This window comes from Aulonocara stuartgranti (genome assembly GCF_965226115.1).
Source record: "Aulonocara stuartgranti genome assembly, chromosome: 3".
Lineage (NCBI taxonomy): Eukaryota > Metazoa > Chordata > Actinopteri > Cichliformes > Cichlidae > Aulonocara > Aulonocara stuartgranti.
In genome coordinates this window covers 59,731,931-59,757,839 of record NC_138941.1, presented here as the reverse complement: position 1 = coordinate 59,757,839, position 25,909 = coordinate 59,731,931, and the positions used below count along the sequence as shown (strand labels likewise).

The 25,909-nt window shown below is 39.2% G+C and overlaps 1 protein-coding gene and 1 long non-coding RNA gene across 10 annotated transcripts; both read right to left on the bottom strand.

Annotated features, from left to right (window-relative positions):
• Positions 1–18: 18 nt before the first annotated feature.
• LOC309701981 (piggyBac transposable element-derived protein 4-like) lies at positions 19–10,799 on the bottom strand. 9 transcript variants are annotated; one of them, XR_014275328.1, is made up of 3 exons: positions 3,481–7,333; positions 1,090–3,269; positions 19–192 (listed from the first exon to the last, which is right to left on the bottom strand). XR_014275328.1 is itself a non-coding variant. In XM_082526335.1 (3 exons), the coding sequence occupies exons 2-3, from the start codon at positions 3,589–3,591 to the stop codon at positions 2,922–2,924; spliced, it is 459 nt and encodes a 152-aa protein (XP_082382461.1). In that variant the 5' UTR covers positions 3,592–4,343; positions 10,388–10,799; the 3' UTR covers positions 241–2,921. The 9 variants fall into 9 exon arrangements, 4 of the variants coding, with proteins under 4 accessions (XP_082382461.1, XP_082382460.1, XP_082382459.1 ...); XR_014275329.1 differs by lacking the exon at positions 19–192 and adding an exon at positions 241–420; XR_014275330.1 differs by lacking the exon at positions 19–192 and having other exon boundaries at positions 241–1,596; positions 1,703–3,269.
• Positions 10,800–24,250: 13,451 nt separating this feature from the next.
• Positions 24,251–25,599, bottom strand: LOC309693253. Its single transcript, XR_014272601.1, has 4 exons — positions 25,114–25,599; positions 24,846–24,980; positions 24,596–24,731; positions 24,251–24,270 (listed from the first exon to the last, which is right to left on the bottom strand). It is a non-coding gene; the product is annotated as an uncharacterized lncRNA (long non-coding RNA).
• Between the last annotated feature and the right edge of the window lie 310 nt (positions 25,600–25,909).

Below are 25,909 nucleotides of genomic sequence, written 5' to 3'. Positions count from 1 at the left end.
AAACAGAAAAACATTAAACATAAATATATAAAATATAAGAATTTACAGAGAGACAGGAATAAAAAGGACCCAGCTGCTCCATTGGAGACTGGTGTGGCCTCTTCAGGGACATCAGGATGGCCAGCTCCAGCGCCAATGGACCGTCCTGGGACCCGTCCCTCATCTGCCTCAGAGCCGTCCTCCCCTGTGGGCCTGTAAAACAGCACAAAACACAAAGAAATGAGAAGGCTGCTACTAGATTTTAATTTCAACATTGAAAAAAAAAACAGGATATAATCAGATTGGTTGTAGATATTTAGTAAAGGTGATCACAAGGCAATCCCACCGAGTTAAAAGCTATCAATGCTTGCTGTACATATCTGTGGGTGCAGCAGCAGGAGCTCAGGGACTGGGGATGCTCTGCTGCAGAATCAGTTGGTTCTATCAATACAGTATTAAATGTTAACAGGTTGAATATAATAATCGTAGAGTAGACAGTGGTCCCTTATTTATTGCAGCAGGGGTTCTCAGAATAACTAGCCCCTGGTCACGCACTTTATACACTGTTTTCCCCACACACATGAACATTGGTCACAGTTCTCACATTTGATTCTCAAAGTGCAAACCTTTGTAGATTGCAAAACGTAAAAGTATTATTATGCCGCGGTTTGTCTTCATCTGCCCGCCACTTTCGTGCACCTTTTTCCCCTCGCGGTGCAGGTGTCTATTTCCGAATGAGGCTCATAGTTATGGGTATTTTTGTGCTGTTTTTTCTATTGGACGTGATGGTTATCAAAACCAAACATGATAAATTTGGCAAGCGCAGGAGACACGACACGAAGGAGATTTGTCAATCAGGCTGCAGAATGCAATGCTGTACTGTGCAATAAAAAATCAGCGAAAAAGCAAAGCAGTGACGGATGAACAGCGGGACCACTGTGTGCTGTTTATTAATAAACAATAAAATATATTCCTAAATGACAACATGCATAAAAGCAGAACGGTATTTGTACGTCAGTGGGAAAATAGCGGTGGCTTGCTAGCTTTTGTGCGGCTTCCCCGGGTCAGCGAAAACTTTAGAGAAAACTTAAGAGAAATGAATGAACTTACCAGGTTGCCCGATCTCTTCACATATCTTCCTCCAAGCTCGGTCCTTTATATTCCTGTCTCGGTACAGAAAGCAGCTGGTGTTGAACGGCTCCGAGTTGTTTGCTACGGCGTTGATTAGCCTTCCTTCCATTGAAGTATGAAGGGCTTTGGCTGGATCTGCCCCTTTGACCTAGGTAACAGCCACGTCACCAGGCTCCTGATTGGTTGTCACGGCGCGATTTGACGCTGGAGTTCAGATTTTTCCAACTCGAGCGGTAGACGCGTAACGCGCATATGCACAAAATGCAACACAAAAACTCACACGCGTGTTTTTTTTCGCGAGTCAAACGCCTAAACGCGCTACACTGACGCGCGTTTCAGGCGTTTTGGCGACACAAATCTGCTTCCGAATTTTCGCGGGAGCCGCAATCGCGTGTCATCGCGCCTTTCCATTGACTTAACATGTAAACCTGATACTCTGGCCGCCTCTATCGCGTTCGGTGTGAACACACCGTAAGCCTGTAAAACCTGCAGATAGAGACAAAATACTGTTAATCTGACTATCGTCCATTCTGCAATTCCTCTCATGTAAACAATAACGTGGCGCACAGCTGAGTTAAAAAAAGGCACATACCTTTAACGTTGCATGACGAACTCTGTATTCCTCGTCCACACGTAAAAGCAAAAAATGAGTTTTAAAAAATCTCAGTTTTCGGTGATCCGAAATGCCGTTTACGTGTAGACGAAACAGCTGCGTTTTCAAAAATACCCGTGTAGGTGCGGATGTAGCGTAAAAGAGTTAGTAGTTTACTTTCGTACTACCTGCAATTTATTGCAGATTACTTGTATTTGCTTAATTGTTTACTAAATGTTTGAGGTGTGAAATAAACTGCAATTGATCAAAATATGGGTGTGTGTGGTTGGAGGATGTGTTAGTGCGTGCGTGTGTGCACGCGAGGGTGTGCGGGGGGCGGCGCGAACATTTTTCTAAAACAAAGGGGGGCCCAGCGAAAAAAGTTTGGGAACCACTGCATTAGAGAAAGGATAACATAGATTTTATAGTAGACCTCTTGTAGAATTTCTTATCAGCACCGACTGGTAGCTTCAGCCTTCCAGTGAAAAGGTGCTGAACAGCTCTATGGTCGATGCTTATATACTGTTTCTTTGAAGCTTCAAAATTAGGAACTAACACTGAAAAAGTGACATGTGTAACATGTGATTCATGCTGGACATACTTTCACTGCACCTGATTCTTTCTCAACTAAAATAATGACACATTGACTAGTCCACAAAGAAGGTCCACAGAGTACAACCACAAAATATTTGATGTATTTATCCTTGTGGCACCCATAAAATTTACATCTGCTCTTTACCCTCGGGACCCAAACGGGTCCCAAGTCAACAGGTGATAGAGCAATATCATATATGAATTAATTTTTCTTTTTTTCACATCAGATCTTTTTAACAACTTCAGACCTAACCATAGATATAAAGTTTTTCATTATTTTTTAAATAATTTTTATGTTACTATGGCTTTATTGTTATAAAGACCCGTGTTTATTTTGGGGGCGGGAACCCATAATCTGCAATATTTTCCAAAAATTAATTGCAAAATATAATATTTGGCAAAAGGCTATTAGAGCTTTGAATAGGTCAATAATTGATAACAACATTGATTTGGATGCATTATTATTTTTGGAACAATGAAAATTTATTGCAAAAACAAACTGAACTGAGCTGAACAAACAAAACAAAACAACAAACTGAACAAAGATGTAATTTACATCTTATAACATGAACCACAAGGCATTTTGCAATGGACTTTGCAGACCGGTGCACCATATTTGCAGCAGCTAGTTTGGAATTCTTCTGCGCTGTTTACACGATGTGCACTGGTTTCGCATTGTGGAACGCTCCTCCTCCTGCTCCTGCTGCTGCTCTTTGCCCTGGGCCTGTAAGACCAGGCTGGCTGCAAACGGTGTTCTAGGCAGGTGGGTTCTCTTCATCATGGTCGAGGTGATAAGGGCTCTGCCAACCTGCTCTATGAACAGACGCCGCTTGTAGTGTTTTCGTCTGTTCCACTCTGGGTCCACAGCAGTGAAGAGGACAAAAGCATTGTAGCAGCTTACATCAATCATGTGATCGAGCAGACACATGGGCCACCTGCGCGTCTGCCGACGGCAGGAGTAGGTGCCACGAACCTGCAAAACAAAAAGAAATGATCAGATGACATAAATAGATTTATACAGCCATAGAAAATTGATTCTTTCTGCCTATGGGCATCAAACTAGACCCCCCCACCCCTTTCTGTAACTATCAAAACTATCATAATCACATGATCTGACTTTATCAGTTATAATAATGAGAAACCGTAAGCAATTTGGCAAATAATTGATGTATAATTGTGTTTACCTGGTCCAGATAATCCACAGCCCCTTTGCACTTGTTATAATCCAGGATGATCTGGAGCTTTTTCTTGCCAGAGTCCTGGACTTGTGGCTCATGGTGCCTGGTGCTCAACATGACAACATTTTTTCTTTTCTTTGGGATGTAGGATACCACAGCCCTGTTGCGGCAAGGCAAAGACAGAGGACAGAACTTCTCTGTGTTGAACGTTCAGCAGCTGTGGGGGCAACTCAGTCAACTGCAGAGTGCCCACCAGGGCCATCCTCCTCTTCCTCAATTCCTCTGCAAGAGGAAATGATGTACAAAAAATTGTCGGTTGTGACTGTGTGGCCCTGCAGCCCCTCTGTCAACTCAAGCACTACCTGCATGCCTTGGTTAACCTCCCTGTTTGCTGATGAGAACTTTCCTGTATACACTTAAAGCCTCCAGGCATAGGAGGTCTGCACATCACATAGGGCCCAGATCTTCAGCCCATATTTAGCAGGTTTGGAGGGCATATATTGTTTGAATGAACAGTGGCCCTTAAAAGGGATCAGCTGTTCATCCACACATATATCTCTCCCTGGATTGAAAGGTTTGGGCAGGCGGTCGCTCCATTTGCTCCATAAATCTTTTATAGGAGTCAGCTTGTCCCCCCTGTAGCGACCTGGACGGGAAAGACAATCATCAAATCTTACTGCCAGATTAATTTGCGCGAATCTTTTTTTTGACATTGTGGCATGAAAAAGAACACGTCCTGTCACCCCATCCCACAGGCTCGTTGTTGCTTCATGTTGAGACCTGTACAGGCCATCCAGGATCAGAAGCCCCATGTAAGCCTGCAGCTCCTCCTCATCTATGTTCTTCCAGTCTTTTACTGACCGCTTGCCCTGCAGGTTGGTAAAATGCAGGATTAGCTGCATAATGTCCTCCGCAAAAAAAATATTTAAAGTGCTCCCAGGGCTGCTGATTCTAACAATTGCATAATGGGTTGGTCCTGGGGTTAAAATGGGAGGAGGAAAAAATGGCAGGACCTCTTCATGTGTGGGTTGCCACATGATTTCTCCATTTTTAGATCTCCACTGATGGTCATCCTCCAGTCTTGTCTCTTCCTCCTCCTCCTCAGATGAGCTGCAAAGCTTCTCGGTGCCTGGCAAAAATTCCTCCCCTTCTTCGCCTTCTTCGCTGTCAGAAATATCTCCACTGCTCGTGATATCTTTTTCACTTTCTGAAGTAGTGATGGGATTTCCGGCTCTTTTTAGAGAACCGGCTCTTTTGGTTCGGCTCACTAAAAAGAGCCGGGTCTTTTGGCTCCGAACCAGCTCTTTTGGCTCCGAACCGGCTCTTTTGGCTCCGAACCGGCTCTTCGGGTTGTTTTGTTGCTTTCATTAATTTATTATTAACAATAATATAAAATTATGCACAAAAGGAATTACTAATGTAAAAAAAAGTGGTTTTATTTATATATGTTTATATATAAATATATGTGGTGGCCCCTAGAGACAAAACACGTAAAAACTCCAAAAAACATTTCTAGCATGAACTGAACTTCCAAAACAGAGCTAACCAGATCACTTAAATTACACAATTGAAAGCATGAAAGCACATGTGTATTGTTTGTGTATTTATACACAAGCATTCATATATATTCAAAAAATTTTAAAAAAGTGTTCATTTACCTGTTACTACCACACACCAAATCCGGTCGTTGGTACTTGCTGGCTTGTAACAAAAGCTCAACACTGCACCTAGCATCCTGGAGCACTTCTGTTGTCTTTTGTACGTGTTTTGGAGTTTTTTACGTGTTTTGGAGTTTTTTACGTGTTTTGGAGTTTGTATGTGCTTCAGGGTTTGTACGTGCTTCAGAGTTCGTACGTGATTTGAAGTTTGTATGTGCTTTGTCTGTAGGGGCCACCGTAAATATACTTTTATTTATTCACTCCACATAAAATGTAATAAATAAATCATATTATACAAAAATCAACTATTCACATTTCAACTTTTAACTATTTAAATTTTCAGCTTTTTCCTTTTACAAATTTAAAGTGAAACAACACAAAACACTGCAAACCACAACACAATTAAATATAAATTAAAATATGAAAACAAAAAGAAGATGCATATTCTCTGTCATATGGGCCTGCATGAATAAACTTTCTGAATCCTTTATCATCTGCAACTGAAAATAGTTGTGGATGATTACTATACCTTTCTAATGTGACGTTGTTGTTCCTGGCTCTTTCTCTGTCTCCCCCTCCCAGTGTTGCCAACTTAGCGACTTTGTCGCTATATTTAGCGAGTTTTCAGAACCCTTAGCGACTTTTTCTCTAAAAAAAAGTCGCTAAAAAAAGACGTGAAAGCGCGTATTGCTTTTACTCTCAACAAGCAGCGGGCGCTATAATGCAGTCAGTTCTTCTTTTACTCTTTTACTCTTATGCTGTTTTGTGGATCACAAGGTTTAAAACTACTTATAAACACACACAAATTAACTCCACCAGAGTGCCTATTTCGGGTCACTTTTGCCGGTCCAAGCCCGGGTAAAGGAGCAGGGTTGGAATTGTGACATTAAAAAAAAACAATAATTGCTAAAAGAAATTTAATTTGTAGTTCTAAATAAACTAAATGCATTTAGGACGTTTTTTACTCACTTTATGTCTCTTCCATGATGTTATTTCTCTCTCCAACAACATAGGTTACAGTAACATTAGCATGACCAATTATGCAAATTAGGCGATGACGTCATTCAGCACTGCCCCCTCCTGCCCTGTCCGCCCCTCCCCCCTCATCCCAACGCAAAAGAGAGGGTGAGAGAAAGGAAAAAAAAAAACAAAAAAAACCCCACGGCTTGCGATATGGAGCCGGCTCGCGTCGTCAGTGTTGGGAAGGTTACTTTTAAAATGTATTCCATTACAGATTACAGAATACATGCCCCAAAATGTATTCTGTAACGTATTCCGTTACGTTACTCAATGACAGTAACGTATTCTGAATACTTTGGATTACTTAATATATTATCATGCTTTTTACAACTACGTGAATGTACTATTGCTGTGTGATTTATTACTATTACTGAAGGTCCGCGACTCCGAACTGTAGTAAAGGGACCTCTGACTAATACGGCGGGGTCCGTGTCGGCTCGTATCCGAAAAATAGCTTTACTTTGTTGTGTGGGTCAATTTTTCTTGCGAGAGACAGAGAGAGGCGTTGAAAGGCTGCTCCAACGGAACTTATTGTTTTCGGAGGAAAACACGAACACTGTGTACAGTCGAGTCTTAATAGCTTACTTACAACTGGGCTCGTCAGGCACTCTTCTTGGCTGCAGTGGTTATTATTATATTTACATGCTTCTAGCTCCCGTTTTTGCTCGATGACTGCTAGTACTTTTCCACTATCCTTTTTCTCCCTCCTCTTGCTCACAGACACATAACGGGTATGGCAGTCCATTCTCCCTGCAACACTGACTACACTGCCCATGATGCTACATTCTTTAGAGCTATGCTTGTAGCATTCTGCCTGTTAGCTTAGCACAATAACAACAAAAAGGCGCTCTCTCACCCAGGAAACACACAGTTGCAGAGAGAGAGAGAGAGAGAGCGTTGCCCTGTAACCATGGCAACCGTAACGCTGCCGCCTGGAGCAACAGAACGTAGCTGTCAAAGAAAACCCAAACTCCTGACCATTGACTGTTTTCTACAGTCAATGGTCCTGACCCGCCACAATATGAAACAGGAAAGTACCGCAGTGTAATCCATTTATTGCTTGTTTACATTATTGTATTTTGCACAACTCTGTTGCTTGTGAAGCTCGCACACAAGAATTTCACTCACATGTGCTGTACCAATGTACCTGCACATGTGATGTGACAATAAAAGTGATTTGATTTGATTATTTCAACAAAGTAACTGTATTCTAAATACCACCTTTTTAAACGGTAACTGTAACGGAATACAGTTACTCATATTTTGTATTTTAAATACGTAACGGCGGTACATGTATTCCGTTACTCCCCAACACTGCGCATCGTTCACGTCAAAGATCCGGTTCTAAGAGCCATTTCGTTCGCGACTGACACATCACTATTATATAGCATTTTTCAATTCTCCCAGATTACTCAAAGTATACAACATGCCACATTCACCCAACCACACACATTTTCTCTTAACTGAGTGCTTCCTAACTACATTCATACTCACGACATGCAGACTGGAGAAGAGAGGGATTTAACCACTAACCTTCCGATCAATAGGTGACCTGCTCTACCGCCTGAACTATATCCATCCACTCGCGCAGATGAGTAAACACTCACTAGGTTTTGGATAAAGTGTAAACTCACAAACCTGTTAAACCCGCATTTGAAATGTTGGCTACCATAGCAGTATAGTATTACAACATGGCATTAGGGTCTTCTAACTAAAATAGAAACATACAGTAAATCGTGCAACAATGCCATATCTGGCCTGCATCTGGTTGACATACACTCTGCCATCGCTTGATGCCAGATCTGGACCAGGCCTGTTTTCTTTTAGCCTGGGCAACATAAACCAAACCACAATTGGGCCAGATGTGGCATGCCATCACATAGACAGTGCCACCTATGCCAGGCCTGGCCCATATCTGGATGACATACGTCTTATCATGCCAGAAGTCAGCCAGAAGTGCCAGCTTTATACCAGATCCGGGCCAGACCTGCTTGCTATGTGGGATGTTAGGGGAAAAAAAAAAATCAAACATCCAGTTAAAGCAGGGGTGTCAAACTCCAGTCCCGAGGGCTGGTGTCCTAAAACTTTTAAATGTGTCCCTGCTGCAACACAACTTAATACATTTATTAGGTCATTAGCAGTGATGGGAATAAAAGCCAGTAACTAGTAATCTAACTAATTACTATTTTTATCATTACAACCCCGTTACCGAAGCTGTCTTCAGCTAACTGGGAGCTGGGGGGTGAGAAAGAAAAGCAGTCATGTCATATCAATCTCATTTAATTTAATTTAAGATGACATAGGTTGCTATGCTAAGTCTCCATTTTTGTGTTAAAAGCAGGGACTTCAAACTATATACCAGTTTTTATGATAAATAATATACTATTATTTATATACTAATATAATCACGTTTACTGTCTAAGGACAAAGATAGCGAGCACTCTCTGCTTACAACCAAAAAGAAAAGAAAAAACACCCCTTTCCCATTGCTGGCAAACTGTACCATGTCGATTAATAAAACAGTTATATGGCAACCTTTGGGCATTTGGTTGTTTAAGAAGAGGTCGAACTTTTAGGAGTGATGGTGATGAGCGAGAGAGCATAAGAAAGAGAGTGAGCGAATTTTGAGACGTGATGTTTACCGTGTTTGGAGTGTGTAGTTAGTGTGTAGTGTAGATGATGAGTTTTGTTTTGTGTGTCAGAACAGTGAGGCAACAGCTGAATCTCAGATGTGCTGCCAAAAAGCCACCAAAGACAGACTGCAGTGTAAACGCTGTCTCCAAGTGGAAAACAGGAGACGTGATAAACCTCCTGCTGTCAGGCCTGCATTTATCAGGCTTGTGATGTGCGGATCGATCCTGAAATATCGATTCCTCCGATACCAATCATTTATGTTCTAGAATCGATTCTCACATTAAAATATCGATATTTTAGTAATTTAGAGTAAATTTGTAGTTTGTCATTAACAAGAGCACAGTGGAAAGAAACTATAACATTCGGATTGTCTACATTCAAAGGAACAACATCAATGGCTGAGCATAATCAGAGTCACGTGCAGACTTATTTTACCTCCACAAACAGCTGAGACGTGCTCCAAGAGTGAGGTGTTGTGGCCATACTAGGGAGACATTCAAAAGGGCTGTTGGGGGGGGGGGGAGTTGTAAATACATTTTACAGTGTTTATTTATTGGATAAAATACGTTAAATGTCACCGTTATTATTGGCTGGCCCGGAAGCAGCGGGGGTGTCCAAATTCAGAGGCTGCTTCCACCTGAGGAACCGTCATTGTTGGAAACTGGAATTGGCTGGGCCCGCGCTATGAATTCTGCGATTTGGTTTTTTTTTAAATTTTGTTGTCTGGGTGGATAATTGGGAGAAATTCGGGAGAATCGTGGCTCCGGGAGATTTTCGGGAGGGGCACTAAAATTCGGTATTCTCCCGGAAAAATCGGGAGGGTTGGCATGTATGGTTGTGGCAACATCACTAACCTTGTCAAACACCTCAGAGTAAATCATATCACAGAATATGACGAGCATATGTTGAGGCGAACTGAAGAGGAGGAGAGGGACAGGTGCTGCTAGGGCGAGACAGACGTCTCTCACGGAGTCCTTTAGTGCTGCAGGCAGGCAAGGTGTTTAGATAGTGCACAACTTCAGTTTCTATATGATGAACTCTGCATTATTAAGTGATAAGAACAAGTAATCTGATGTCCTGTAATCATTATGATGCTATAATTGAGATAGAATAAATAAAATACGCTTTTGTACAAAGTATCGGTATCGGATCAGTATCGTCGATACCACCCTGAATATTACTTGGTATCGGATCGGAAAGGAAATCAGTGGTATCGCACATCACTACTCCTCTGTCTTATAGTGAATAGAAGTTATTTTTTGGAGTGGCACAAATAATTTTTGTGCTATCTTTTTTTATGTAGAACACCTGATTGTTCTGTAAATAGCTCAAAATAGTTATAAGAAATGCGTTGGCTGCATTTTTAGGTAAAGAGCTGCATATAACATCGTTGTTTGCAAAACTTGAGCATAGGTCTTTAAAATTTAAAGCTTACAATATTTGCATTTCAAGTTATGAAAATCCTGCATTAACCCTTTAGAGCCGATCGGAGCGGGAACGCTCTGTTATGCGTAACTATTTTTAAATCCCAGTAGCACTGCAACCACGTAAGCTAGCGCAAAAATTTTTTTTGCATATGAAACCGGAGGAGTTGTACTTACATCTTATGCCATCAGCTTGTCCTAGGTCACGGTTTCCTTCCACATAAAGCTTTGCAAAAACTGCATAAAAAGCGCTTGCAGGAACAAAAACATAATATTCCAGAAACACGCTTTGCCGGTCCGATCAGCTGTTCAAAACACTTCCTACGTTGGAATAGACGTCAGCGCGAACTTTTGCATTTCCGCCATTACCTGGCCGAAACCGGAAGTGACGTCATTTTCGCGGAAATGTAGTCTTTTTTGCGATCAGGGCCTCGGGGCCTATACTGCTCTTTTTAAAAGTTATCTTTGACTTTATGACTTTCTGTGTCGTTTCTGGGATGCTTAGGACTCATATTGCACTGCTGGAAATAGTTTATTTTGATGCATATGCTGCTTTTTTGCAAATTTGCAGTATAATATTTATTTTCGTTTTTCCTGCAGTGTATAAAAATAGGTGTATTTCAAAAATATAACTATGAAGACACTCAAAATAAATTTCCTGTGGTGGGAAACTATTTTGTGCAACTTTTTTGTATTTACAGTTTTGAGGGATAAGCCTCTTAAATTTCTCTAACTACAAATATATGTTAAAAAAATCAAAAACGATTGTCAATTTTTTTGTAGTTTATTGCACTTTTTTGCAATTTATGTAATTACTATGCACTTAATGAATACATATTATTAAAATCTGGGCTATAATGGTTGTATTGATGTATAGCAACTTGAAATGCTCCCAAAAATGGCTCCACAGCATGTAAAAATATAATATAAGCTCTGGCGGACTTGGTTCCATGGTAGGTCTTAAAGGGTTAAACATGAATTTGTGGTTGTTACAGTAAAAAATTAACCATACTCTGATTTTATGTTTTTAGTCCTATTTTAGATCAGTGTGTTAATACAGTATGGCAAAATGAAAAAATAATAGTCAATTCAGACGTGAGGTTGTGCTGAAAAGAATGATACGAAACAAGGCAAGGTAAATAGTTTTTCATTGGGAAATGCAAAGTTAAAATCATAAGTATTCAAAAACAGCCAACTATACCCTGACCCGCAGTGACTAAACGTTTTTTTAAAGTAACGCACAAGTTACTTTTCCTAGTAATTAGTTACTTTTATAATATTGTAACTCAGTTACTTTTTTGAAGAAGTAACTAGTAACTATAACTTTTTACTTTTTCAAAGTAACTTCCCTAACACTGGTCATTAGCTAGACTCTATACTTGACTGCATGCTGCGGTGGCAATTCAGCCAGCTGATTCATGTTATAGCAGCTCATGAGCAGAGATGGGCAGTAGTGAGTTACTAGTAAAGCGTTACTGTAATCTGATTATCTCTATCTGTTCATTGTTGTGCAATCCCTCATGACTGTGTGAAGCCTGGCTCTGTGTATTCCTGTTCTGAGTTTCACTGTATTAAATATTTACTAGTGTTTTGCAGTGTTTTGGTAGCCTTGTTCATTATTCTGTTCAGTGTGACAGAAATGTAACTATCTGGGGGGGGGAAGCCTGAAAATGTTAACCAAGGTGGTTTAACTGATCCCTCTGACCCATCCTTGCCCCTTCATCTGGAAGATTAAAACATTAAATGTTAACTTGGATAATAAATTATTCATTTCCTGTATTCATATACAAGATGTATATTGTATTTTTTTGCATAGGTATACACATAAATACACTATGTATATTATACTGCAATATTTACATGCAGCAGTGATCAGAGCCATCATTGCAAAAAGAAGTGCAGACACAGTCAGCAGCAAACAGAAGACCCAAAGCGAATGGCAGTTCATTGAAGAAAGGACAGAAGAATCTGAGTTTGCAGTAAATTGTAGAATATTTTGTCTTTTTTCTTTTCAACACCAGGGAGTACTTTCAGCCTTTGAGTGAGAAGGTGCTGAACAGCTCCACGTTCTGTATATAGTGTTTCTTTGTAGTCGCAAAACCAGGAACTGATAAAGAAAATAAAACATGCCAGCCAGGCTTTCCCTGTACTTCTTTCAAAATAATTGTCTTCTTCTCCTTTCGTTTACTCATTTAATTTTATAGATTCAGTACTCCAGAAAGAGGCTCCACAGAATGTAACCACAGAATGTTTAATTAAGATTTATTGTGTTTTTCAAAAAAGCATCATTAAATCTTGCAAAGTCTTAATTTCACAATAGAACACAGAATTAATAACAAATTAACTACTTTTTAAAGTGAAGAATTTTACTATTACTAAATAATCTTAATTTTGAATCAGATACCAGCATCACATTTGAAAAAGTTGTGGGCATGTGACAACAAAAAGCGTTATAAAGTAAGTGGTACTAAAAAGTTTAAAAATTGCATCAATCATTATTGCAGAGTAATTTCAGAATTTGTTCCTTAATGTAAAATTATGATGACTTAATTTTACTTATCATCAGCACCTGACCTATGAATCATCCAGCCATTAAAAAGCACCTAACTCAAATGGGTTGTCTGACCCTTCAGTTGATTCATCTGCAGTTCACTGAGGCTTCAGCAGAAATGGTGTCAGTGGAAGGGTGACCATTACGAGGCCATTCTCTACTAATGGAGCCAGGGAGTATGCCAAATTACACATGAACTGGACGGAAATCAGTTGTATCAGGTGTGAAGGAGTAATTAATCAAGATTTGAGATTTTTGCCAGAAGAAAAAAGTCGACAGGGAGGCACAGTGAGTGTCTACCCATACGGAAAAGAAATAGTAAAAACTTATATGTGATTACTCATGAAAGTGGCCACTTTCATGAGTAAATCATATAAGGCTTACATGATTTACTCATGAAAGTGGCCACTTTTGCATTACTTTCATACATTGTTTTAGTAAAACATACAAGTTTCATTATATAATTTTTCAAGGGATCTTATATCTGTTTTCACACAAGTTTCACACAAGACAGATACAAACTTTATAAGATTTATATATATCTTTTCCATATGGGTATAGCCATATGTAAAACATGGTGTAGCCTCTGTCGTAGTTAGAGGCTGCATTTCAACCAAAGATGTTGAGGATCTTGTCAAAATGAATGGAATTCTAATATTATAAGCACCACCAGATTTTGATCCACCATGCAATACCATCTGGAAGTCACTGCAAATATTTCTAATTTTCTAATTTTTCCCAGCAAAGTCTAACATACTAAATGTATCTTTCTTGTAGAGCAGGAATGCTGCTATTGGAAGTTTCTTGGCATGGATGAGGCACAAAACAAAGTCACAGCTCACAAACATTTCTGTCGATACAGTTTACATTTAAAAATATTTTGGTAGCTATGAATCCATCTGTTGTGACACAACTTCAGAGTTAAAGGATGTTTTGAAAGCGGCTGCTTCTTCAGAATGTTATCAAGATGGTTGGCTAACCGATCATGCCACAATTATGGTCGGTTCACTTTAACGATCATATTAAAGCACAACAATATTATCAAATTTCAACCTTATTCGGGTGTCAGGTTGGCTTGTGCTTGGCTGGTTTATAGGACTCATAAAGCAGGCTGTGACTCAGTGAGGCCATGGAAAAAGACAGAAAAGTTAGAAGCTTTGTTTTTTTAATACTTCCTCTATGAGAATGACTTTCTAGGTCTGATATGCACACTTTATCATCCATTTCACCTCTGCGACTAGTTTTAGTACCCCTTTGTCTTCATGTTGAAATAAAAACTATACAATCACAAATCAATTTGGCTTTATATGGCATGAAGTACCCAGTGATCCAGAAGTTCAAATGCCTTCATGGATGAATGTATTATTCAGCAGAGATAACAAATGAAGTATTTTGTCCACATGGTGGAAACAGTACTTGTTCATCACTGAGCAATTTGTTAATATGTGTTTCGAGCCAAATGACAGCGAGAGAGAGACGTGAGATATCGCGGATAACAGTCTTGAGTACCTGCTGATCTTTGAAGCTCTGGATTCTGGGACTGTTGTATAACATTTTCATTAAAAACCTTTTTACTGTTTTGTTTTTGTTACTCATCATTGTAGCTTGTTGTTAATGCTGTGCTAACAGTAGCGATTAGCTGTGTTAGATACTTTAGCCGTTGACGTTAATGCAATTTAGTATCGGTATACAGAACTGTTCTCTTAAAAGAAAAAACCACTGTTATAATTAAGTGAAGATGCTCCCAACTAATTTTAACCTTTGGCTTCTAAAATATGTGGTTCAATTGCGTGCTGCGTACATAACGTAATGCCAGCTAGACCGATATTAAAATTTATAATATTGTTAAAGTCACTAAAATGGCGCCCGAAGCCTGTTGTGACATGAGCTCTGTGTCTGCTCTAGAAACTCAGAAATTCAGTAGAGCTGAGCCATACATTAATACTCACATGAACCTGTACTTTGAATTCTGTAAGAGCTGTATAAAATACAGCTATGCATAAGTGTTTTGAATGAATAGAAATGTGACATGAGAAGGTGTGTCTTTGACTGTTCCTGTATAACTTATTTTCGGACTAGTTGACAAGTTATGCTCCGATCATTTGATCTTACCAAGATAATGTCCTTTTGTAATATAGTTAAATTTTCTTTGTACATTTCATTTATCGACCATCATACATTAAGCCAAGAAGACGCTGTTAGATTTGTATTGTTGATTGTCATTTATGCTTAGAGATATTTAACCATATATGCTTAGAGGTGTATAATCAATTGTGTAGTGATAGGATGTGTGATCCTTAGGAGCCTGCAGTGACTTAGGAGTCTGCAAAGACTTCGTGTGCATTCCAGAGAGTTCTGGCATTCACACTCACAATCTTAGGGTCATGGGAAGAGGTCGTATCTTTTCTTGCTGATATATGGTATAGCAAACACATCTATATCTGTTTTACTCCAAGTGCCTTTTGTTTAGAATGAACTGCTGGATTTCCAGACCAGCAGGTTTAAGGAAGTCATGTATGGGGTCACACTCTGACCACACACACACACACATGCTTACACAACGCACAGGCAAGGTACTCTTTGTATGTAGAAGTCATATGTTAATGAACCTATGTATATTCATGTAACCTCAATAAAAGAGCAGTGTTACGAGGGAGCGGACGAGAGCGACTGGGGTCAAGCGAAGGAACAACGTTTGTCCAGTTGGTCTCCCTCGTATACGAAAATCATAAAGAGCTCTGCTTGGTGTCAATGCTTTTTGCTGTGTAACTGAATTGTCTTGAACGTTCCAGCGAATAGGTTTAAGCTACAAACCTATCAGACGCCATACTAACAAGAGGTATCAACACTGGCCCATAGTTCAGCACGTGGTTAAAGTTTGTAATCCAGCCAGGGTGTAAATATCACTCAGCAGCCAGAGCTGAAGCAGGTAGCATCAACACATAAATCTACTCTACCCGGCTTAAATCACAAGAGCACCTCTGACCAAAAAGCTGTAGATTTTTCTTGTTTGCACAAATTAATTCAGATTCACAGTAATTCTGTTCACAGCTCCAACAAAATGAGAAAGAGGAGGGAGAAACACAATTAGACTGAATTACAATTGAGTACAAGGAGAAGGAAGTTTAGGATGAGGAGGAAGAAAAGCAGCAGGAGCATCTTTAGGGATCTCTATGATGTCATTGAGGTTTGTTTCATTAATATGGTCCTCTCACAAATAAAGATGACCTGTTTTAGTTCACTTACTTCCTGTATTAAATAGTTTGCAAAACGTTGTGGAAAACCACGGAGCAGGCACATTTATGGCATCTGCAGGTAAATGAACATCAAATCTCTCAGACTAAAATCTGTATTATACTTTTAGTCTTAAGAACATATGTTGTATATTTATCACCGTTATGATAAAACCCATGTCAGCCATTGGTTTATGGACTTATTAGGATGAGGGATCAGAATCTGGAGTCGTGCACACTACTGTTTCATTTAGCGTGTATCCATAAGATTTGTACAGCAGATCCAAGTTGTGCCTTCAAAACAGGAAAGTCGTCTGCATAGAGGAGAACTTTAATAGCAGGCTTGTACAAAGTGAGGCTTTGTGCTCACATTTGCTGCAAACACTCGTTTTAATTCTGTCACCCTGTTTTGATGCAGAATTCAGTTGAAATCAGGCAAGAACTGAACTTGTTTTTTATAATGTGTTCTTGTGAATTGATTGTGTATCGCATACATTTGATATGACTTTCTGCGAGACAACAGTCGTCCGGTGGCCAAAAAGTTTTCCAAATACCTCCACGTGATCAAGAATGGATTTAGAAAAGAATAGCAAAAACAATCTGCACCTCCTGCTTCAGATGCAATTTGTGTTTGTGTGTTCAGAGGCTACGGCAAGAGGGGAGACCTCGGCTCATCCAGCTGGAGAGCCTGACCAGGAGGAGTCGAACAGTAACTCTGCTCTTCCAGGGCACCCTGCAGACTCGGCTGCTGGCATTGGCGAGGGAGTGCAGCCGCCGCTGGGATGGCGTGAACGCCAAACTGGAGTCCATCACAGGTCAACTGCAGGTATGCAAGTCAGACCTTCTGAGGAGGGTTTCACTTTTCTCTCTTCTTTATAATTGACCCTTGTTTTCTCTCTCTCAGCTCCTTGTCTCAGAGTGGGAGGGATTTGAAGGGAGGAACTTGTACGGTGTACATTTTAGGACAGCATCAGGTCTTGGGAAAAAAGATGTCAGGTGTCAGTCTCAGACGAAAAAAATGTCAGGTCTCAGACTCAGACGAAAAAATGTCAGGTTTTACTTTACTTTAAATGAAGCTTAAAGTAAATCTATAGGTAAAGATGTCTTTCATAAATGTGCATTATTTTATTCCCTTGTGTTATCTTTAATTTCATTACCCAAACTGGACTTGCAAATAAAATTTGAATAAACTCGTGTTGGTTAAATGTAATTTTGGTCATAAAACATAAACACTGCCTTGGTAAAACTTAATATTTGACCACGACTGATGTTACTACAGTAAGTCAAAGCTAAAAGAACCTTAAATGTTTGCAAGAAAAAGTTAATTACCTTAACAGAATCCAGTCCAAACCTGTTCCCTCGTGTCCTTTGATTAAAGCAGTGAGATAATGGACAGAGCTACGGTGGCCCCTAGAGACAAAGCACGTACAAAATCCAAAACACTTGCAAACCCCAAAACACATGCAAATTCCAAAACACTATGGAAGTGCTCCAGGACGCTAGGGGCAGTGTTGAGCTCGATTTGCAAAATAAACAGCAAGTTTGTCTGTATGGGACAGTCTAGTCTCCGTCGCGCTTCCCAGGTTGCCTAGCAACCATGATACTAACCGCTGGAAACGTGTCATACAACTTTGTTTGACAAAAATGAAGGAGAACAAATTTTTTTTGTTGATTTGTTTGTTTGTTTCTACAAGAGCTTTGTGTGATTTGATAAGTATCTGAGGCTGAGACCACAGGACAGTAAAACATAATTTTTGGGCTTCATTTCTGTACTGAACAGTCATTTAAGATTAGTTAGTAAATAACAATTAGCTGATGTTGTTCATGAGACTAAAGTCATATCAATTTGGTAATGTAAATATAATATGGCCAATATTATAGTTATTATATTAATCATTATTAGCTATTACAGCAGTGAACATGAACTCTGTGTCAAATACTGAGCTTCAGTACAGATTCAAGTTGCAGTTATTTATATGTCTTATCACCTTAAATCTTCACTCAAAGAAAAGTATCTTTGACAGTGTATACATAGGTGTATCATATATAAGAGACAAATTGTCATGTTTCGACTGTGTACAGGCAGGAGAAGGACCAAAACGCAAAACTCACGACAACAAAATTAAACTCAAAAAGCTGCTTTAGAATAGAATAGAATAGAATAGCCTTTATTGTCATTGTACAGAGTACAACGAAATTGGAGTGCCACTCCCTTGGTGCAAGATAAATAATAAATATAAATGTAAAATATAAAAAGTACAATAAAATAATCGCAAGTACTCAAACAATAGTAAGTACGATATATACAGGATAGCAGCATTAATATAATGACAGTATGAATAGCAGCATAATATAATGGCAGTGACAGTATGGTATAGCTAAGCAGGTTCAATTGTTTTTGTGCTTATTTACTACGGTGATAGCTCTGGGAAAGAAGCTATCCCTGAATCTGTTTGTCCTGGTTTTATGTGACCTGTACCGTCGGCCTGACGGTAATAGTTCAAACAGTTGGTTGCTGGGGTGAGAGTGGTCCTTGATGATATTGCCAGCTCTGCTGAGGTACCGAGAGATTGCAGTGACCTCCAGGCTGGGCAGAGAGCAGCCAGTGATCTTCTGGGCTGTGTTGATGACCCTCTGCAGTACTTTCCTGTCTGCAGCTGAGCACCCTGCATACCATGTTGTTATGCCGTACGTTAGGATGCTCTCTATGGTGGCTCTGTAAAATGTCACCAGCAGCCTCTCCTCCAGGTTGTTCCTCCTGAGCACTCTCAGAAAGTGGAGACGCTGCTGGGCCTTTTTAACCACCGCTGTAGTATTTGCAGTCCAGGAGAGGTCATCAGATATCTGCACGCCCAGAAACCTCATGGAGCGTACCCTCTCCACACAGCTCCCGTGAATGTAAAGTGGGACCGGGTCTGCTCTGCCCCTCCTGAAGTCCAAGATAAGTTCTTTAGTTTTCGTGGTCTTCAGTTGGAGGTTGTTAACTGAACACCACTCAGTCAGTCTGTTGACCTCATCTCTGTAGTCCGACTCATCCCCCCTTGAGATGAGTCCAACCACTGTGGTGTAGGGCTGAACGATATATCGCATTTGCGATAATATCGCGACATGATCAAGTGCAATTTTCTAACCGCAAAGGCTGCGATTATACTCTGGACATGTCCAAATTCATGGGCTGCATCCTCCTGAGGCCGCATTTGTAGACCGATTACGTCACAGCGACGTGCCGAAGGCTGTCCAAATTACTACCATATCCCAGAATTCATAGCGCGGCCCAGCCAAACTCCAGTTTCCAGCAATGGCGGCCGCTACTAAGTTTTAAAATTACTCATACTAATCTTTCTGGGTCACAAAATAAACTTTTAACATATTTTCAGGCGAGAAAGTAGCTGTGTAAACATCAAATATCTGCTCGGTTTATCAAGATATCGCATATTTGCAAAAGTGCTTCGACGTTTTCAGAGGCGTCTGCTACCCACCAGCTCGACAGCTAGCCCGGGAGCTCGAGGGTTACTGATGCGGCCGAGAACGGCACAACTCCCGGCACATCATTTTCAGATCACCGCGGAGTTTCGCTGCTCGGGTTAAACGTAATATATGTCACTTAGACAACCTAAAAATGTTATTGTTGGGCTTTTTTCAGTGTTTTGTTTGTTCGTGAGTAAATCGGTTTGGCTGAGATTAAAGTTATTAGATTAGATAAAATAAAACTTTATTAATCCCCCGGGTGGGTTCCTCCTTGGTTTTCACACAGCTGACTAAATGTCAAACAGAAAACTTATTAAACAGAAGTATGAGACAGTCGAGAATTTACACCAGTGTCTGGTTATATTTTAGATAGCAAGAAGCAGACGGCCGAGTTTATTAAACTCCACCGAGACAGCGGTGACGCTAATCAGAAGGCTAGACCGTCCAATTTCACGCCTTTAAATTTTAAAGGAGTGTTTGTGTGTGTGTTTATACAATTGCTATTATGTTTGCACTTTATGTGTAATGTTACTGACTGCAAAGATCAGTAAGATGTGTGTATTTTTTATTTATTAGTTTTATTTATTTAATATTATTTTTTAATTGAATGACTGTCTAGTAGTTCACAGATGTCGAAAAACTGAGTGTGGTAAAGCCACTGATTTTTTTTATGTATATTTCTGCAATCTGCACATTGTACTGACTTTCATTTTAATGTTTACACCAGGGTTCCTTGTCAGCACTTTATGCTCAGATGTTTGTAAGCTAAAAATAAACTATTGTGTATGTTCAAATATACTGTTGTGATTGAAGAAGTTAAATAAAAATGTCAGTCATCAATTCATGCATCACCTCATGTCATCATAACAGAGGTCTGTCTTCCAGGAAAGAACAGTTTAAAATTAATGTAATATAGTATTGGCCATACTATATGATGTATTGCTTGTCTTTGTTTAATAATACAGAAGACAAAGACCTTAAAAAATAATCGCATATCGCATCGCAATCGCAATATTGGGGCAAAAAAATCGCAATTAGATTATTTTCCATAATCGTTCAGCCCTACTGTGGTGTCATCCGCGAACTTTATGATGGTGTTTGAGAGATGGGTAGGGGAGCAGTCGGATGTGTAGAGCGTAAACAGGAGGGGACTCAAAACACATCCTTGTGGAGACCCGGTGCTGAGTGTGATGGTGCTGGACAGGTGGGGGCCGAGTCTGACAGACTGTGGTCAACGTGGACATAACAACGCCAGAGGGAAAGAGTAAAACAAAACACAGAACCTCTTAGAGAATAAAATAGGAAACATAATGAAACGCAGACATGACTACATGAACTTGACAACATAACAGACATCTAACACATGAAGGGCAAGGGAGTCTTAACAGAGGTTGGAAGACACAAGGGGAAACTAATAACAAATGAACTAGAAAACCTAATGAGCTTAATCATATAAACATCCAAATAAACTAAACTCAAAACACTGGGTCATAAGACCCAGGATCGTGACACAAATGTTGTTCCTTCAGTATGTTGGCATTACTAAATTTGGCTCATTGCTTACATATATGTATAAAAAGAAAATGTACGAGCTGTGATAACTGTTTCTGATAGAATGAAGAGTAGACTGATATATGAAATATTCCTTTATTGGGTGAGAAACTCAGACCATGTCATCACTGCTTTAAGTCATACAGAATAGATATCAGAGCCTTAAACAGGCTGACGTCTGCTAAATGGGTCAAACTGGGCAGAAAGTATACAAACACATAACATCCTTATAGAATATGATGTAACACTATAGATCAACTTACCTCAGAATATATAAAGCATATAAACAATTACAGCAATATGATGCAACAAACACAGCAGTGCTACTAATCCAAAATGCTCAAAGCTTCATAGAACTGGAACAAACATTTATTTTTAGCTACATTCTGCTGCTGATACATACTTTATTATTCTGAACATTAAACTTGTTGCTGCCTTTCATAGTGTGTAACTTGAAGGCCCTGAGTACTTTCTCCCACACTAAAAACACTGGGATGATCAAATTATTTGAACATTACCTAATAAGACTGATTCTGGACAGACAATTAGTTATGTTAAACTTTCCTAGCAGTCCTTCACAAACAGGGAACAGTCCGTCTATTCTCTCCATCTGTCAGCTGCTGCTGGCTCTTCCTCCTCCTCTTCCTCACACACTGCTGAGTTTGTCCTGGTGAATCATCAGGGGTGCAAAGCCTCACAGATGATGTGAAGTAGTGAGTCCCTCAGTCTGTCCTCACTCTGGACACTTGCAGTTGTCACACATGGAAATCAAATGTGTGATAAGCTGCAGGATTCAAACACAAGTGTAACTTATAAACACATGTTCATACTTTTATTACACAATCAGAGAGAAAGAAACAGAGAGAGAGTGCAGGACAGACAGACAGGTGACAGTCTCAGGTGTATACACTGCTACAAAACAGCACCAGAGAAGGAGGATTTAGTGTTTGTGTTATTACGAAACAAGAAGAGTTCCCAGATGGTACAGTGGACACATGTGTGACTCATGTGATTAAAGCATCTTTCTTTCGGCTTAACGAGTGAACCGTCAGCTCGTTCAAACACACGTTAAAGTCCGTTTGGCTCGACACCAAAGTAAGGTCAGTACTTCCACGCTTTAAACGCTGCATGCTCATACTCTCTCCGCACTCGATATATTATACATTGTTGATCTGCACACAGCTGTTGTCACGAACGTCGCACTCGCTTACGTCACTGTCATGAGACATTCTCGCAAAAAAATCATGGTTTTAGTAACGCAGTAACGCAGCGTTCCTACGGGAAAGTAACGGTAATCTAATTACCGTTTTTGCAATAGTAATCCCTTACTTTACTCGTTACCTGACAAAAGTAATCAGATTACAGTAACGCGTTACTGCCCAGCTCTGGTGCTAATACATTATTTCACTTTTTAATATAAACTTGACTATGGAACACCAAAGTGTTAAAACGTGTCATTTAATTTTTATTTTACATTGTGTATTTTTATAATATTTAATTAAATATTTATTTCACTACGATTCTTTTTTGTAACAATAGAAACATTTTGAGACACTTTAATTTTAAGCACCTGTTTAAGCAGCAACCAATGAGCGTTCAGGTCCCACCCACTGACCCTTATTGCCGGAATAAGAAATTCAGTTGTTAAATGACCTTCTGAAATAAATACACCATTATGAAAAACCCCATTATGAAACAAAAACGGACTTTGGGAAAAAGAGATTTTTGGAATATAAACTCATTGAATTTAATAAAATGTCTCAAAAAATGTTCTATAATTCATAAAAAAAAATTAATGCTACTTTAGCTTCAAGTGACAACAGATTAAAACAGTCCTCTGGACAAATGCTTATATTGATCAAGATTTTGCCATTCTTATTGGACAGTGTTGTAGAGAAAAATCCCTTTATCCAGTTTATTTTGATTTAATTGAAATTGTTAAAATACTTTTTGCCCCAGTTGCGTCTTTACAAACTGTGTCCAAGATTACATGCTGCATCTTCCCTCTCAGATTATTGCCCTGGGACCTGTAATTTGTCATACGTGTATGAAATTTGAGTCTAAACACTGTTTGTTTGTTTTTTTTAAAACAATGGTCAGCCAAATTAAACTTTAAGGATGTGTGCAAGTCTCTTGTAAAGCACAATCAGCTGCTGGAGTGTTGTCAAAGTGAAGCAGGAACTGAGCATCCAATATCTGTAAATGAGAAAGGACTAGGTCCTGTATCAGAGGTTGCTAATATGGAGTTTTTGGTGATTGAAGATGCTATACATCATGCCGTTAGAGTAAAGTGGCTTATTTTACATGGTAACAAATACATCTGTGACAGGTCTCAGGTATAAATATACCTTCCAATGATTGACTTTCGTATTTCAAGGAAAAAGGTGAATGTTTCTTATTTTAAGATAATTTTTTGTTTTACACTCTATCTAAAAGCTATTTTTGCTTGAAATAAATGTGAAATGGTTCATTTTTGGATTTACAGACTAAATAAGAAAAAAAGCAATATATACTTGAAACAAGTCTAATCATCTAACACATGAGACTGGAAACTAGCTTGTAATGTTCAAAACAAGATGGACAAGATAATCTGGCTAAATTTAAGACAATAAATCTTGTTAAGCTACAAGAAATTTGCAGTGTGGCACCAAAAAAGGTTCTTCTATGGCATCAGTCTAAAGAATCACTTTTGGTTCCAGTTGGCACCTTTATTTTTCTGAGTGTATATGAAGCTAAAATTTCACAGCAATCATTATGCATGTTCACATTTTCTACCATAAAGCTTTCATGCACATAAGACGCAGATGAGCAGAGCCGAAGACGTGATTGCTCTTAAATGGAATGATGCAGGTGGATGTCTCAGACTTTAGTTATTAGACCCCAAAATATGTGAGATGTGGAACACACGCACAGACCAGTTGGATTCAATGCTTGAGATTTTAATCATGAAGACGAAAAAGAAAAGTTCATTCTGGAGAATAAAGATTTACTAAAAGCATTCTTTCCATTGCACATTCAGTTTGCTCCTGTTGAAAGAGAAAACCACTTTATGTCACTTGTCGTGTCGTTCCTTATATAGCGTTACAGCAAAGAAAAAGAAGTAAAGATGTAAAATGGGATTTTTCAAGGGGGATATATGAGATCATTTGCTTCTTTGTCCAGTGAACCATACCATCATGCCAGGAATTATCTTCTTTTCCAGACGCAGACATATGGGTATCGGTAGTGACAGTAGATATCGTTCATGCACTTGTGTCCTTTAAGCACCAAAAACCAACATTAAGTGAAATCATGATAACATGAACACATACTTATTTGTACTGAGGATAAGATTTCGTTTTTTATGACAGCAAACCACCTTTTGACTATAGTTTCACAACATATATAAATACATAAATATATAGATATCATTTGATATATACATATATATTCATATTTAATGAAATACCACAATGTTTTGTTATGTAATATTAACTGAAAGATACTGTTATTTTGAACTGAAACAACCAGTGTAAGTATTTGACACACCAAACAAGTCTGGATACCCCCAACATCAGCATTACACTTTATTCATATACTTACTTGACCAGTTCATGTGCATGCAGTGCTCACTGCGGCGAGCATTGTTAGGCTCTCCGCGGCGAGCATTGTTAGGCTCTCCGCGACACCAGTACGTAAAACTGAAAGGAGTTCCATCGATCCAAAATCAATGATGCTCCTATAAAACAGAACAAAATGGACAATAATGCATTTAAAACTATGTACATAAATAGAAAATTATCAAAGTAAAATGCTTGATATGCAAGCCTTTGTTTCATGATCAGTAATATACCTTCTGAGCATCAGAGCCTCCAAGCCATGTAATTGGGTAACTGTGAGTGGCACGATATATGACCCTTTGAATCACCCGGTACTCTCTGAGGTTGCGTACAGATGCCAGGTTTGCATGCATAGACTGACAGTGTCTCTGTAGTGCAGATCAACAGACACCAGAAATTTCAAAGAAAAAAAAAGCGATTTAACCAAGCTGGACTTTATAAAATATTAAAGGGAATTAACAGAGATGGGACAAATGAAAAAATCCAAATCACTGTTTTTACCTGAGCATGAGCCCAATCCAAACGATAGGGAAAATAGCGGTAGTATCTGTTGCCATACTTATACCAACCCCGATACTTGTACCAATACCATCTCTTCTCAACAAGATGTTCTTCTGATGACAAGGAAATAATACTTGAGTAAAAGTAATTAAGGATTTTAAAGTGTACATATTTGTTGGTGTATTTTAACATATTGGTTATATGTAACATTTCTGGAAATATTTTCTCTCCAGGGCCTCAAAACAACTTTGTGCTGAAGATTTAACTGCACATAAGCAGGATATTGATGTGATGCTCTTCTGTTCAGCGTCACAGAAATGGGATTAATTTCAGTGAAAATCCTGAAAATGTTGACCAACCTGATGGCTTTGCCTCTGTCCCACCATCTTCTGGAAGAGCAGGACAAAGTAAAACATTTAACCGTCAAAGTTGACAATTATATTCATACTGTTATTTGTATGATTAGTTCACACATACAGTGGGGCAAAAAAGTATTTAGTCAGCCACCGATTGTGCAAGTTCCCCCACTTAAAATGATGACAGAGGTCAGTAATTTGCACCAGAGGTACACTTCAACTGTGAGAGACAGAATGTGAAAAAAAAAAATCCATGAATTCACATGGTAGGATTTGTAAAGAATTTATTCGTAAATCAGGGTGGAAAATAAGTATTTGGTCACCTCAAACAAGGAAAATCTCTGGCTCTCACAGACCTGTAACGTCTTCTGTAAGAAGCTTTTCTGTCCCCCACTCGTTACCTGTATGAATGGCACCTGTTTGAACTCATCATCTGTATA

Excerpts from the sequence above, each read along its gene's own strand:
- LOC309701981 (XM_082526335.1), bottom strand. The coding sequence starts at position 3,591 with ATGTTGAGCACCAGGCACCATGAGCCACAAGTCCAGGACTCTGGCAAG. Across the intron at positions 3,270-3,480 it reads CTGTGGATTATCTGGACCAG|GTTCGTGGCACCTACTCCTG; the intron begins GTAAACACAATT and ends TTTGTTTTGCAG.